This window comes from Paramisgurnus dabryanus, chromosome 10 (genome assembly GCF_030506205.2).
Source record: "Paramisgurnus dabryanus chromosome 10, PD_genome_1.1, whole genome shotgun sequence".
NCBI lineage: Eukaryota > Metazoa > Chordata > Actinopteri > Cypriniformes > Cobitidae > Paramisgurnus > Paramisgurnus dabryanus.
This window is the reverse complement of record NC_133346.1, coordinates 2,809,232-2,825,599: the sequence shown is the minus strand read 5'-3', so window position 1 is coordinate 2,825,599 and position 16,368 is coordinate 2,809,232. Positions and strand designations below refer to the sequence as shown.

The window sequence follows — 16,368 nt, the reverse complement described above, 5'->3', positions numbered from 1 at the left end:
TGCTCTCAGAAGCCGAGTGTGAAGGGAGAACATTGGTCAGCAGGTCTTCGTCCCATCTGTCCATTATGCTGATGAAGAGAGGCAAGAAAAACAAAGCAAACACAAACGAGAATCTATGCATAATCACACAGCTTAATAAGAAAATAAATGCATGACAATAAATGCAATTTCATAGTGCGAAAATCTCCCTCACTTCTCAATGGTCTTGGATGTTTACTATGAAAAAAGTAGTGTGTGAGAGGATCTGTTTTGTTTTATTACTGTGGTCAACCTTATCTTTATAAACCAAACGTGAAGGAATAAGTCGAGTGTCAATCTTTCACTGCAGTCAGTTCATCCAGTTCCTGTTTAGACAAGGTGGGTCGAGTCTTTGTGGAGCTGCCATCAGGAATTTACCAAACTGTAAATCCTAAAGCTAATCTAACACAACAGACGAAAACTTGCTAGAAAAACAATCATGATTTAAGACTTCTCATAATGTAGATCTTTTTTTTACAAAAGATAGCAAGTTTCTGGTCACAAACATTGTTCAAAAATATTTAAATAAATGATTAATTCCAAACAATAATAATAAATGTAAAATGCAAACCATGCAACATCATTGAAGCATTGCAATGAGGACAATTAAGAAAGCAAGAGAAATGTTGGAATAAAATTGCATAATTTTTACTTAATATTTGTGTACCATGTAGAGCTGTCAAAAGATTAATTGCATACAAAATAAAAGTTTTTTTGCATAATATATATAGTAATAATTTTGTATATATAAATACACACACACACACACACACACACACATGCATGCAAGTATTTAAGGAACATTTACATCTATATATTTTTAAATTTAGATTTTGATTTATTTTATATTAAATATAAATTAAAAAATAAACATAACTAACATTTTTCTTCAATTTATGCATGTATGTGTGTATTTATATATATATACACACAAAAATATATTATGCAAACCTTTATTTTGTATGCGATTAATCGCGATTAATCGTTTGACAACTCTAGTACCATGGACTGTTTTTATATTGGAGAGATCTTAGCCAGTTGACACAGCAAGCAGCAAAATGAATGTGCATATCCTAAATGAAACCTTGTTTGTCCAAACCCATCTAAAGTAATTTTTTGTGATTTAATGTTTTTTTTTTTAAAATAAAATCATCCTATTTTATATTAAGAATATGCATTGAAAATACAACCTTGATATCTTTAATGTGATCACGTCAAAGACTGAAATCATGAGTTTTTATAGACAGTCACAAATTTGATCAAACATTTAAAAATGTGTATCGTGTCGTGCACAGAAACAACGCAATGAGTTTCTTCCTCTCAAAAAACTAATTTTAATTAAAACAAAAATGTTGAATCATTAACAAGTTTATAAAACAGTGATTTAGTTACATAAATAAATTGATATCGGTGTATCAAATCTTAAATTCAACTTCATGAGCATGTCGACACGGGTGAAGTACAATCGTTTACCTTTCATAATAAATAAAACAAAGAAAAATTATAATTCAGTTTCTAAACAAACGAAAAGTAAAAGAGCTACAGACATACCTCTAAGGAAGGAAAGAAGGAAGGAGACACTCGACAACGTTTTTGCACCAAAAATTTAAATGAAAATAAAAAACTGCTTTTTAAAGCACAGAATACAGAAGCGTTCAGCTAAAAATTAAAGACAGCAAAGTTGTAATAACCAAAGTCGGTTGGCTTTCATTTTAATGAACAAGTTTGGTAGTTAGAACTCCAGTTTGGTTATTTTAAAGCGTTAAGACAAGGCAAGAAAGAAGGCCGTTTCGTTGAGAAAACCTACAGGGACAACAAAACGTGAAGAAAAAAACAAAAGGGATTACAAAACGTTTCAACAGTCAGACCTGCACAGCAACTTTCTGTCCTGCACAAAGTTAAGATGTCAGCAGATAGGCGTGTACATGTTATTGTGCATAAAAATGAAGCGTCGTCGTGACTCGATTATTGTGGAAAGAAACAAGAGCATCGTCAGGCCAATCACTCTGCATGTCTGCCATAACATCCATACTGTTGAGTCGAAATTTTTCGAGGCACGTCGGCCTGCGTTTCTTGCATTCCCAATTCTTAATGCTAAGGCTTGCCGGATTGTTCGGCGTAGATGCCCAGCGCGCAGATTCACTGCCCGATTCCAGCCCCGACAGCGCTGGCTGTGTTCAGAATAGCACACTACTGTACTAGTCATACTATTGCTGCAGTATATACTATGTATACCGATTCTCTGTATGCATAGAATAACATATGCAAGCAGATATCCAATAATGCAAGTGTACTTTATTTATGAAATGTTTAGCGTGGTTAATGCCTACTTGTAATTGAAGAAAAAACAAAAAAAGTATACAGTATATACTGCGCAGTAAGCAGTACACGAGTACTCGATTCGGAACAGAGCCCGAGGCCCGCGTTTAGTCCCTCTGATATGTTTTGTTTTAAACCAAGGTACTGCAGCTTCAAGTATTTTGCATTACATAGAATATTCTTTATAAATTAGTTAACGTATACATTTTTTCAATATTCAGACATATACTATCATATATACAGTACAATAAAATGCTCTCATTCTTTTGCGTTCATGATCATTTTCTCTTTTTTTCAGTTTTTTTGTGTTTCGTTTTCAAATAGAAATCCCTGAGAATGTATGTCGACAGTCGCCAAGTTTCCACAAGCGCAAGCACAATGGGTTTATAAGCGTGAGCGTGTGACATGCTTTCGGACGAAACAGCACTGCAAAGATGCGCGATTAGCCTGCTAAACGGAAAAAATACGAAGAAAAGTCCCGAATGGTTTGCCGTGTTCCTAACACTTCTTTTAGTACACTGTTGGTTCAGAGAGGAGTAAAGCTGAAGCCATATGAGGTACTCGTCACTTAGGATGGAGGTGTTGTTTGGTTTAAAGCCATATTTCTTCACTTTGAGGCTGTGAATGTTAAAACAGAGAGAGAGAGAGAGAGAGAGAGAGAGAGAGAGAGAGAGAGAGAGAGAGAAAGAGAGATAATCGGAGTGCTGTGTGGACCTTCGCCACTGGACAACATATACTCAGTGTGTAAACCGAAACCTTCGTTTCGCTCTTAACGTTCCCACGCTTTCATACAAATAAAAGGGAAACACACAAACTTCCACAACATGACAACGTTCCATTTTTTTCCATTTTTTATAAGTCTATACACATAATACCGGTGTGGTTCGTATTGTTTTTGTCGTTTCGTTGCGAGGATTTCTTGCTAGCCGAAGCGCTCTCGGACTAGCATCATGAGTTTCTTTTTGCCTTTGTATATCTGTTTCAGGTTGTCTATGAACTGCGTGAACTGAATGTGTCCGTCGTGCGCCATGAGAAAAGTCTCTCGGGCTTTGCTGAGGAACTCGATGAACTCGCTGTAGTGCCGTGGACTGATGTGCGTTAGCCGCGAGTGCGTCGTGTTGATGTAGGCCCCGATCGTGGCGTCCAAGAGCTGTCTTAGCGGGGCCTTGTCTAATGACATCAGTTTCCCAGAATTCCTGCGGCTGTGCAGCGCCACCATGCCGGGCGTGGTCAGCGTGCAGCGTCGCAAAATGTCCGACAGCACGGTGGCGCATTTGACGCTTTTCACAACTAAGGGGATGATGGACGCAAGCTCGGTTTTACCCAGCGAGTGGCTGAGCGCGCACGCCCACAGCACGTCGTTGATGGCCGGGTGCGTGTCCTGGTTGTAGCTCAGGTTCAAGTGGGCCATGGCGAGAGTCGCCAGTTTGTAAGCGCGCATGGGGTAGCCGCGGTGCTCCATGTAACGCGCGATGGTGAAGAGCTGCGTGTAGCTCATGCCCGTGGTGGCCGCGTCCAGCACGATTTGGTAGGCCGTCTCGAAGGCGATGTGGTCCTTCTCGCAGAGCGTCAGGGCCGACAGGGCGCAGTTCTGAGGGTCCTTCATGGCGCACTGCAGGGCTAACGTCCGCGCGCTGCTGGCCAGGTTCTCCTGCTGATGGCAGTCCAGGTGAAGCCGTACGATGGTGCTGTTGGACATGACGGTGGTGGCCACAATGCTGGTGGCCTCGGTGGGCGTGAAAAGCGTGAACCAGCTTTGCATGATGCTGTCCAGGGCGTAGACCCCTGCGGACACAAGATGTTATTAGACTTCCAGAAAGTGAACAAGACACTAAAATTGTTTGTGCATGCAATATTTATACAACATTGGTGATATCTTAATGCTTTTGAGTAATGGTGTGTTCACACCAGATGCGGAAGAGGCGGCAAGCGCGAGTGATTTACACGTTATGTTAATGCAAAGATGTGAATAGGCATCCTGCAGTGCAGTAAGCGCGGCGAATTGAGCATTGATGCGCGATCTGCGCGAGTTGAAAAATGTGAACATTGGCGGATGTTAGGTCAATTCAAAGACGCGAATAGGCATCCTGCGGCGCAGTAAGCGTAGCGAATTGAGCGTTGATGCGTTATCCGCAATGATTTGAAAAATCTGAACATTGGCGATGTTATGTCAATGCAAAGATGCAAATAGGCATCCTGGCGCGTGGTAAGCGCGGCAAATTGAGCGTTGATGCGTGATCTGCGCGAGTTGAAAAATCTGAACATTGGCGATGTTATGTCAATGCAAAGATGCAAATAGGCACCCTGCTGTGCGGTAAGCGCGGCGAATTGAGCGTTGATGCGCGATCTGCGCGAGTTGAAAAATGTGAACATTGGCGGATGTTAGGTCAATTCAAAGATGCGAATAGGCATCCTGCGGCGCAGTAAGAGCGTTGATGCGTTATCCGCAATGATTTGAAAAATCTGAACATTGGCGATGTTATGTCAATGCAAAGATGCAAATAGGCACCCTGCTGTGCGGTAAGCGCGGCGAATTGAGCGTTGATGCGCGATCTGCGCGAGTTGAAAAATGTGAACATTGGCGGATGTTAGGTCAATTCAAAGATGCGAATAGGCATCCTGCGGCGCAGTAAGAGCGTTGATGCGTTATCCGCAATGATTTGAAAAATCTGAACATTGGCGATGTTATGTCAATGCAAAGATGCAAATAGGCATCCTGGCGCGTGGTAAGCGCGGCAAATTGAGCGTTGATGCGTGATCTGCGCGAGTTGAAAAATCTGAACATTGGCGATGTTATGTCAATGCAAAGATGCAAATAGGCACCCTGCTGTGCGGTAAGCGCGGCGAATTGAGCGTTGATGCGCGATCTGCGCGAGTTGAAAAATGTGAACATTGGCGGATGTTAGGTCAATTCAAAGATGCGAATAGGCATCCTGCGGCGCAGTAAGAGCGTTGATGCGTTATCCGCAATGATTTGAAAAATCTGAACATTGGCGATGTTATGTCAATGCAAAGATGCAAATAGGCACCCTGCTGTGCGGTAAGCGCGGCGAATTGAGCGTTGATGCGCGATCTGCGCGAGTTGAAAAATGTGAACATTGGCGGATGTTAGGTCAATTCAAAGATGCGAATAGGCATCCTGCGGCGCAGTAAGAGCGTTGATGCGTTATCCGCAATGATTTGAAAAATCTGAACATTGGCGATGTTATGTCAATGCAAAGATGCAAATAGGCATCCTGGCGTGTGGTAAGCGCGGCAAATTGAGCGTTGATGCGTGATCTGCGCGAGTTGAAAAATCTGAACATTGGCGATGTTATGTCAATGCAAAGATGCAAATAGGCACCCTGCTGTGCGGTAAGCGCGGCGAATTGAGCGTTGATGCGCGATCTGCGCGAGTTGAAAAATGTGAACATTGGCGGATGTTAGGTCAATTCAAAGATGCGAATAGGCATCCTGCGGCGCAGTAAGAGCGTTGATGCGTTATCCGCAATGATTTGAAAAATCTGAACATTGGCGATGTTATGTCAATGCAAAGATGCAAATAGGCATCCTGGCGCGTGGTAAGCGCGGCAAATTGAGCGTTGATGCGTGATCTGCGCGAGTTGAAAAATCTGAACATTGGCGATGTTATGTCAATGCAAAGATGCAAATAGGCACCCTGCTGTGCGGTAAGCGCGGCGAATTGAGCGTTGATGCGCGATCTGCGCGAGTTGAAAAATGTGAACATTGGCGGATGTTAGGTCAATTCAAAGATGCGAATAGGCATCCTGCGGCGCAGTAAGAGCGTTGATGCGTTATCCGCAATGATTTGAAAAATCTGAACATTGGCGATGTTATGTCAATGCAAAGATGCAAATAGGCACCCTGCTGTGCGGTAAGCGCGGCGAATTGAGCGTTGATGCGCGATCTGCGCGAGTTGAAAAATGTGAACATTGGCGGATGTTAGGTCAATTCAAAGATGCGAATAGGCATCCTGCGGCGCAGTAAGAGCGTTGATGCGTTATCCGCAATGATTTGAAAAATCTGAACATTGGCGATGTTATGTCAATGCAAAGATGCAAATAGGCACCCTGCTGTGCGGTAAGCGCGGCGAATTGAGCGTTGATGCGCGATCTGCGCGAGTTGAAAAATTTGAACATTGGCGGATGTTAGGTCAATTCAAAGATGCGAATAGGCATCCTGCGGCGCAGTAAGAGCGTTGATGCGTTATCCGCAATGATTTGAAAAATCTGAACATTGGCGATGTTATGTCAATGCAAAGATGCAAATAGGCATCCTGGCGCGTGGTAAGCGCGGCAAATTGAGCGTTGATGCGTGATCTGCGTGAGTTGAAAAATCTGAACATTGGCGATGTTATGTCAATGCAAAGATGCAAATAGGCACCCTGCTGTGCGGTAAGCGCGGCGAATTGAGCGTTGATGCGCGATCTGCGCGAGTTGAAAAATGTGAACATTGGCGGATGTTAGGTCAATTCAAAGATGCGAATAGGCATCCTGCGGCGCAGTAAGAGCGTTGATGCGTTATCCGCAATGATTTGAAAAATCTGAACATTGGCGATGTTATGTCAATGCAAAGATGCAAATAGGCACCCTGCTGTGCGGTAAGCGCGGCGAATTGAGCGTTGATGCGCGATCTGCGCGAGTTGAAAAATGTGAACATTGGCGGATGTTAGGTCAATTCAAAGACGCGAATAGGCATCCTGCGGCGCAGTAAGAGCGTTGATGCGTTATCCGCAATGATTTGAAAAATCTGAACATTGGCGATGTTATGTCAATGCAAAGATGCAAATAGGCACCCTGCTGTGCGGTAAGCGCGGCGAATTGAGCATTGACGCGTGATCCGCGTGAGTTGAAAAATCTGAACATTGGCGGATATTATGTCAATGCAAAGACGCGAATAAGCATCCTGCAGCACGGTAAGCGTGGGAAATTTAGCATTGATGCGTGATGCGCACGAGTTAGGACATTGGCGGATTTTCGTGCTGCGTTAACCAATCAGGAGCTTGCTCTATCAGTGATGTGATTACAGGAAGCGAGCGGAGGCAGAATAACAAAACAACAATGGAGGACAATCATCATCGCTATACGAGACATCTTCGTACTTTTACAGGAGTTAAAAGGATCTTGGAAGAAAGTGAGTGGGGAGGTCGAACAATCTGGTACGTTTTTTTTGAGTTATATAAGTCCATTCTATGCCGCGAATTCAGGCATGAATGTCTCGAAATGGCTAGAATTTCACGCACGACTTTCACAAGCTAATGAAGCAAGTAAACTCAAAATGTTTAAGCACGGTTTTGCAGACACAACATTTTTGTGTCTGGTGTGAACACACATTTACAAAGACTACCAACAGCTGAATGGCTCAAACTCACCGACTTCCGTGGCACACGTGACCAACCATCGCACCATCTCTCGTCGCCGCCAGTTCAACGTCGACAGCGTCATACGCATTACCTGTGATGCATACATACCAAAAACTTTATAAAATCCTAGACGTGGGCATAAAACACAAAATATGTGGACAGATGGTGGATACCTGAAGACCCAGCTCCAGAGAGACCTTCAGCAGTGTGATGTCTGGTAAGCTGTCCATGAGGGTTGCTATCTTAAAGGCATCCTGCGCCAGTTTGAAGATATGAGAGGAGGAGTGAATGTTCTTCTGGATGGACTCTAATACTGTCTCTAACCTTCGTGCATCACCTAGAAAAGACAAAAAATTATGCAAAATAATGTTATAAAAATAAATAACCACATGCATTTCACTAGTTGCAAGATTTCTCCTTTATTTATTTCTGAAAATTCTGGAAAAAAGAAAATATGACAATGCATTCTTCTTCGCTAGTAGGCAAATACATAACTTTGTAAATATTTCATAGGATATAAACGGATTCACGAACGTGATGGAAATTTGATGTGACTGGCCATTATTTTAAACACAGCAAACATTCACTAGTGACCTTGGGAAAGCGCTCCGAATCTCTTTTCCCTCCCGACTACAGAGATCCATCACACAGCATAATGAGACCGTGAGTCAGCATCTGAGATGCTGAGAATCCAACAGTAAAAACACTGAATTATGGGATGGGATTTCTCCTCATCAGACGAAGATCTGTTCTGAGAAATCAAGCGATTTCAGCCCTACACTGCGGTGTGATCAGATCTTAAAAATAGCTCTGCAAATTTGCAACTTCTCCGAGCTTGTTGTTTCTCCAAACCGAAGAGACAACTCCCGATTTGATTTTATGGCCCGGGTTTGTTGTGCGCCCTGTGGAACCAGTTTGCTAGCGGAAATGCGGTACACAGGCTGCCATTAAGCAAACAGCGCTGTTGTCAGAGTAATTGCAGCCTGCGTTTGATTGATGGGCACGCAGGAGAATGCGATGGTCTAACCTTTGGCGGCAGTGAGCATGGTCGACGCCAGCTCACACTGCTGGGACTCGATGTGGCTGAGGGTGAACCAGCGCGGGTAGCGATTGGGGACGACTGACACTATATGGTGAGGGCGAGACATGTCGCCAGAAGGAGCTGTGGATTCCAACACTGGTAACCTGAAAGAGAAAAGAGATTGATGTATTTAGCCAAACAAAGAGCAATGTGATTAATCACAGCTTTAGCAGAAATACACTACATGGGTGAAAGCACTGGCACCCATTCCACTAAACACGTTTATCTCTACCAGTAATCTCAATCAAAACAAATATTAAGGGTCACCTTATGTCTGTGAAGTTTCAGATCCAAATACCCTATAGATCATTTATTGCAATATGGATTATCACCAAAACTGGGGCACCATTGACTTGCATTGTAGAAAAAAATAATACTGTGGAAGTCAATGGTGCCCCAGATCTGTTTCTTAGAAACATTTTATAACACAAAGTATCTTCACTTCTGTTCAGCAGAACATAGAAATACAGGATTGAGAGTGAGTAAATTATGACAGAAATTATATTTTTGGGTGAACTTTCCCTTTAATAGTCACCTAATATGGCAATTTTTCAACATGTAATATTAGTGTCTGAAGTTTCAGATCCAAATACCCTATCATTTATTACAATATGGATCATCACCCAATCTGGGGTGCCATTGACTTCCATCGTAGGAAAATATAATACTGTGAAAGTCAATGGTGCCCCAGATCTTTTTTGGTTAGAAACATTTTTCAAAATATCCTCATTTGTGTTCAGCAGACCAAAATAATACAGGACTGAGAGTGAGTAAATGATGATGGAATTCAATTTTTGGGTGAACTATCCCTTTAATAGTCACCTAATATTGCAATTTATCAACATGTAATATTAGTATCAGATGTCCCCAGAATGTGTCTGAAGTTAGATAAATAGATAATTTATCACAATATAGATCATCACCCAATCTGGGGCACCATTGACTTCCATCGTAGGAAAAACTAATACTGTGGAAGTCATTGGTGCAACAAATCTGTTTTGGTTAGAAACATTTTATAACATAAAATACCCTATCATTTTTTTTACAATATGGATCATCACCCAATCTGGGGTGCCATTGACTTCCATCGTAGGAAAAAAATACTGTGGAAGTCAATGGTGCCCCAGATCTGTTTAGTTATAAAAAATTTTTTAAATATCTTTATACTCAATCTTCATCTTCAATTGTATTTGTGTTCACCCTTACAGAAAAAGCACATGCATTTCACATGTTTTTCACATGTTGTTCACATGTGGTCACATGTGACCACATGTTATCACATGTTATCACATGTGGACAACATGTGCTCACACGTGGACAATTTATGCTCACATGTGGTAAATATGTGCTCACATCTGGACAATATGTGCTCACATGTGGACAATATGTGCTCACATGTGGACAATTTATGCTCACATGTGGAAAATATGTGCTCACATGTGGACAATATTACCACGTGTGAACAACATCTCACCACATGCTGCAACATAATCGCGAACATGTGGAACATGTTATAACATAAAGCACATGTGAGAAATGTCTTATATAATGCAATAGTTTCAACATGTGGATCACATGTTACCAAACCACAAGTAGGCTAATGTTTGCGTAAACATCAACTTTCGGCTTTACTGTGCATCAACAAGTGTGATAATGTGTACTTTGGTTCCAATGATAAATTATATAAATACATTTGAAATCTGCATAAAGGCAATATACACACGAATGTGGTGGCAGATTTTTTTAATCTTTATTTTGACAAAATGATCTATTTACAAAAATTGACAACATATTTTTAAACAGATATTTGGTTGCTGGCAGGTGGCAATGTTGTAATAGAATAAGACTTAATATTTGGAGAAGGGTTTGCAGACATTATTGTCAGTCCTAGTTGCAATAAAGGCAATGGAAGCTCCTTTGTGTCATCACCTTGTCATCATCAACCTGGAAAAAAGCCACCCTGTTAGTTACAGTGCATTATCATGAAAAAAATATGCATTAATTGCAAACTTGCATATCCAAGGAACACAGAATTATTTGATGGCTCTGCTGTGCAAATAAGGGGTATATTGATCCGCATTTAACCAATCCCAGTGAGCATGCGCAAGCACACACGCACACACGCGCACACACTCCTCTTTTTTTCTAGGCGGTTCCAATCTGTTCTGTGTATTCATCTTTTTTTTACAGTCTGTCGTATTCATTCATCCAGATCATCCAGTCAAAAGGCTTTTTCGACTTCATACGGCGCCAAAAGAACTGACAGGCTGACGATGACGTCAAAGTATCGCGAAAGCGATTCGAGGAGTCTGCTTTCAAATCGCTCTCGCGGAACTTTGACGTTGTACGTCTGTCAGTTGATCTGGTTTAATGTGATTCGCGCTCTTTATCCGTTGCAACTTGCTGTCTGAGGTAAATAAGACGAGAAAGTTGAACCTTGCTCATTAAATGGATAAAAGAAAACCATGTAAGAGTTGGTTTGGATAAATATGCGAAGGACAATAAATGTTAAGTGACCCAAAGACGGTTGGTCTTGTGGACAACGAGGAACAAACCGCCTAAAGGCGGTTGGACAGCGTTTCCAGCACAAATACTCAACGTGAACGGTAAGTGAATTTCATTTAATTCGTTTATTTAACTTTTATAGGTTTTAAGTCGCCTCATGGTAAACATGTTTATTTGATAAGTCATGTTTAACATGCTACGCAGACTGCTATTTTTAAATGTTGAGCTAACATAAATGGGAAATATAACAAAACGCGCCTCGTGCCTTAAACTGAACTCAGACCAGCGCTTGCACAGCAGTCTGATAGGACCGATCTCCGAATTGATACACGTGATAAAACCACAACCTGTGAGTAAAGTTGTAAAAAAACAATGTCGTTTGATAGCAAAAATATCTACAACAATGTATTTTTGAGGTGATTCCTTACTGACAGGAAAGTTCATCTGACAGAAATAGGTTTAAGTTAATCAGCTAACTTATTTTTAACAAATAAATGTCCTTTATTAAAAAGGAAAGTCTATAAATATTTTGATGCTTTCATTTATGTTATTATTTTATACTCTGCAAGATACTGTTGTATAATCACTTTTGCTTTACTTCAATACAGAGAGCCTTGGGTAAAAAAAGGCAGAGTACCAGTGGTTAAAGACACACAAAATGTGGACATCAAAACAAATGGTATGTTATGCTATAATTGAGAGATATTGTCCTTCAAATCAAATATTTAATACATTTCCTTTGTCATGCTCTCATTTTGTCTCTTTTCTTATATCTTTTCATATATTACTCTCATGTGTCCTCTGTCCTTTTAAATGTGCTTTGGTGTTTTGTAAGGCTACATTTGCTCGTGAGGAAGATGATAACGAAGAGGATGAGACTCCTTCAAACCATAAGGTGAATATGCAACCCGGTATCACCCCAAATTAGGTACGTTTACATGCAACCAAATAATCCGTTTGTAATCATATTGATGGCTCAATCGTATTGAAAAGTCCTCATGTAAACACCTTAATCAATATGATTGAGGACGATCGGATGCAAATTGGATCGTATTGAAGTGGTGTACTCCGATCTGTGATCCGATCAGCAGGAGAAAAGTATGCATGTAAACGCGTGAATCATAGTATTTTCTAAATCGGATGCAAAAATACATTGTGCACATGCGCTGAACATTTGTGCACGTATTATATTTACCTCTTATATCACATGATTCTCGTCACAGAAACATGCAACAACAAGGTAATGCATCACGTAACGTTAATAGGGTCACACGCTGTGCACCCAATGTACTAAATTCTGCAGCGTTTATGTGTACTTTTAAAACATTAGGCTACTTAAAGTAATTAATATAGCGTTGTGCCTTTTAAAATGTGTGTTTTCATTACCTATATCTGAAAACTTCTTAAGAACAACTTTCTAACTCAGTTTTAACTTTTATCCAGAGATAAAGCGTGAACTCGACGAGAGATGCTGTCCGCAGCGTAGCGTGGCCAAGTCCTCTGCTTTTTTTCGAGTTTAGATTTGGGCTACTGTTTAAACTGTTTCCAGCAGTTGTTTTTTCTGCGGGTTAAAGATTAAATTATTTCGTTGCTTAGTTCTTGGTATTTGGGCTGTGAATAGTCAGTGGGCTTTTGGGCTAGTTTTGAACATCCATTCGGATGGTTTTGATATGCGAGTCTGGCAACGCTGGCGGTGTGCTTGTGCAGACTGTCGGTTCGGATTCTATATAATGTACATGTAAACGAACATTTAAATGCATGTAAACTGTATCGTCGTAACTTTCAATCGTATTAAATTCAGTCGGATTGACAAAATTTTGTGCATGTAAACAGAGCCATTGTGAAATAGACAGTTTGGTCCACTAGAGCACGGTTTTTTCAAACTGGGGTCCCTCAGGTTGTGGTCTAATGTACGTTAACACTGCTGCCGACTTGAGCTTCCAAAAAAGCTCAGGCCGCCTGGTCAAGGACATTTGTCAATAAGTACGCGGAAGCTTGTTGAAGCTTTGGCCGCTCTGAAGTCTTTGTCACCATGAAATGTTTCTTCGGAATCAGAAAGCGAAGAATGTCTAGGCTATATTCCGATTGGTTGCTGGTGTTTTGCTGCTGCTTGCCGCTGAACCCTGTCATACCTCATTACCATAAAGTTGAGCTTCTTTCAACTTTTTGATTGATGCTCTGGTCGCTCAAAACGCGACGCCGATGGATTTGATGCTCCTTGCAGCTGATAGAAGTCAGCTTTCATTGTAAATGAATGACTTCCGGTAACTTTGGAAGCTCAAGTCGGCGGCGGTGTGAACGTACAGTAAGAGATTCCCCAGCAAATTTCAAGGGAAAAGACAAATCAAAAATGGTAAACGTATACACAGTAGTAGCAAAGTATTTGAGTTTGTAAAAAAATTGCTGAAAACATAATTACAATGTTTCTTTACAAAATATGGATAAAAACTTTAGGAAACGGGTCTCTCGCTAAAACTTTATCATATGGGGTACTAGCTATCATACCGTTAAAAAACTCCTGCACTAGCAATACCTGGGTTTGTAAACAGCTGATAGATGTGCAATTTTTCATAATCATTATTTAAAATACTGCTGACCTCAACACTCCATACACTTCTTTTTCAGATAGTGGATGATTCACACTCAACTGCAAAGCAATGAAAGGTAAGCCAAATAAAACAGAACCTGTTTTGTTTACATTCACTTGCTTAAAGGGATAGTTCACCCAAAAATAAAATTAGGGAAATTGACCCACTCTCCTGTTGTTGCAAACTTGCATCATTTATTTGTGCTGATGAACACAAAGGAAGATATTTTGAGTAATGTTTGTAACCAAACTGATCAGAGGCCCCATTGACTTCCATAATAGGACAAAGAATACTAGAAGTCAATGGGGCCTCTGATCAGTTTGGTTACAAACATTACTCAAAATATCTTCCTTTGTGTTCATCAGAACAAAGAAATGTATCCAGGTTTGTAACAACATTAAAGTGAGTAAATTATGACCATTTTGGGGGGAACTATCCCTTTAATTTAGAGGTGCCCAAACTAGGGCCAATGACCTTTAAATTGGCATGTCATGCCACGTGAGATAAGGAAACATCATTGACGCAGATGTTCATATTTCTAATTAAACAGTTTTTAAAATGTAATTTTTTTTGTTTTATTTGTACATTACAAAAATGTAAATTGAAATTAAATGCAAGGAATTAAAATGAATACATTTATTTTTAATGTACATGGATACTTGAAGGTGTGCATCACGAAACTCAACGAACTCAGGTACCCTGCACTATAGGCTAATAATGGGGAGGTCGAGGGAGTGGCACACAGACAAAGGAAAATGTAAATGTAAAAATGATTGGCAAAATTATTTTCTCAGTTACCTTTGAAAATAAAACTGTATTAGTTATGCATAAACAGTAGTGCTGTGTTCAAAATATTGATACGAAGATACATCGTCATGAACGCCTGACGATGCGCGCATATATACCTCACCTTCCGTATCGATTCGGATGCACTTTTGAAGGTAGCATGACGAATCGCTGTTGATCGAAAATACGCATATGACTCGTGGAATATGTAGAGTTAAAGTTAAAGGGCACACGGGTCTGCACAACTTGCAAACTTCTATTAAATACAGTAGTATTAGGTTTGACTGCATGTGTATACATATATTCATAGATATAGAATAATTAAATGAGAGACAAATATAATGCTTAGAGTAAGGCACTATATTTGTAAATCTGCTTTAAAAAAAACTTTATTTAAGTATTACTTAAAGTATTTCTACGAATTACCCCAAAAGCTAATAAATGAATGTCAAACACACAACAGTTACAACACTGCTTATTCAATGTATAATAAACAGATAATAATAATAATGTAACTAAATTCTGAACAAAATGTAATTCAAAATATTATAGTATTGTGATGTGCATCGTATCGTGGCCTTGTATCTGGATATGTACCGTATCGGGAAATTGTTGGCAACAAAGTAATGTTTGCTTATTTATTTTTTAAATATTAGAAATGTATAAATTAGGAGAATCAGGGCAACTTTAATTTTAATATATAACACAGCAACATTTACTTTAAACTCTCGGCTCTTAGTCAGGTTGGATTTTTGGCCCTTGGTAGAAAAAAGTTTGGGCACCCCTGCTTTAATGTGCAAAAAAGTATATTTTAGACAGGCAGTAAAAGTTAAGAGAAAACAAAACACAATTCTTTGTTTGTCTCTTAGTTGTACTGAGCAAAATTAAAGAAGCATAGGTTTTGTTCTTATTACTTTCAGGGCAACAAAAGATTCTACAAAGTTCTCCAGGCCTTTAAGGGCAAAGTCCACCCTTACAAGAAAATTCTGTTGTAATTTACTCACCCTTATGTCGTTTCAATTCCATACACTTATGTTACTCTGTGGAACACAAAGAAAGGTATTTCTATAATACCTAGTAATATAAACAGATTGAAAGATGAACAGAATGTAAGGTTTTACTCACAATATTGAAGATTGACATAATGGTAAATTGGTAAATAATGTTTATTTTGGGGTCATCTGTCCCTTTAGTTGTTACACTATTGTATTTAAAATATTTTTCCAAGGTGGGCTGGCCTGTTAATATAGGATTATGTTTTTTTTATCTTTACAGAACACATCTGTCACTAAATTGAACCCAGTCACCTTGGATTATGCCCAAAAGTGTATTACAAGAAACTCACCAGAACTGTGATGGACTCCATTTCCACCTTAGAAAAAATGACAACATGCTCCGTCACAGGGAAAAAAGGGACCACTGGTGAACAAAAGACAGAGTCCTGACAGAGAAAGTGAAGCTAGTAATAGGTAAGGATGTTACAATATTGTGAGTTTTGGGCAAATTATAGTTTACCAACTTGTTTACACAAATATTATTCTTTTTAACTATTACATTCCTATTCTAATGTTGCTTTTCCATTGCATAGTAGGGCTGTCACTTTTGAGAAAAATCAAATTCGAACGGTTTCGAATATCATGCAATGTATCCGAATATATTCGAATATCTAGCAACCCATGGCATTTTAAGAACCGGATGGTTTATTTATA

At 39.9% G+C, this 16,368-nt stretch overlaps 1 protein-coding gene and 2 long non-coding RNA genes across 4 annotated transcripts in view; 1 reads left to right on the top strand and 2 right to left on the bottom strand.

Annotated features, from left to right (window-relative positions):
* Positions 1-1,328: 1,328 nt before the first annotated feature.
* Positions 1,329-16,368, bottom strand: part of zswim6 (zinc finger, SWIM-type containing 6) — a 90,291-nt gene continuing 75,251 nt past the window's right edge. Inside the window, exons 11-14 of the mRNA XM_065263489.2 lie at positions 8,727-8,884; positions 7,873-8,036; positions 7,709-7,790; positions 1,329-4,122 (exon numbers count right to left, since the gene is read on the bottom strand). Coding sequence (XP_065119561.1) covers positions 3,260-4,122; positions 7,709-7,790; positions 7,873-8,036; positions 8,727-8,884 — 1,267 coding nt within the window. The 3' untranslated portion in view covers positions 1,329-3,259. The remainder of the gene's footprint in view (positions 4,123-7,708; positions 7,791-7,872; positions 8,037-8,726; positions 8,885-16,368) is intronic.
* On the bottom strand, positions 10,620-16,088 carry LOC135745113 (uncharacterized). The gene is made up of 3 exons (XR_010531027.2): positions 16,005-16,088; positions 15,664-15,699; positions 10,620-10,724 (listed from the first exon to the last, which is right to left on the bottom strand). It is a non-coding gene; the product is annotated as an uncharacterized lncRNA (long non-coding RNA).
* Positions 10,722-16,102, top strand: LOC135745107 (uncharacterized). 2 transcript variants are annotated; one of them, XR_010531017.2, is made up of 5 exons: positions 10,722-11,386; positions 11,894-11,964; positions 12,121-12,180; positions 13,911-13,949; positions 15,935-16,102. It is a non-coding gene; the product is annotated as an uncharacterized lncRNA (long non-coding RNA). The 2 variants fall into 2 exon arrangements; XR_012337763.1 differs by having other exon boundaries at positions 10,722-11,634.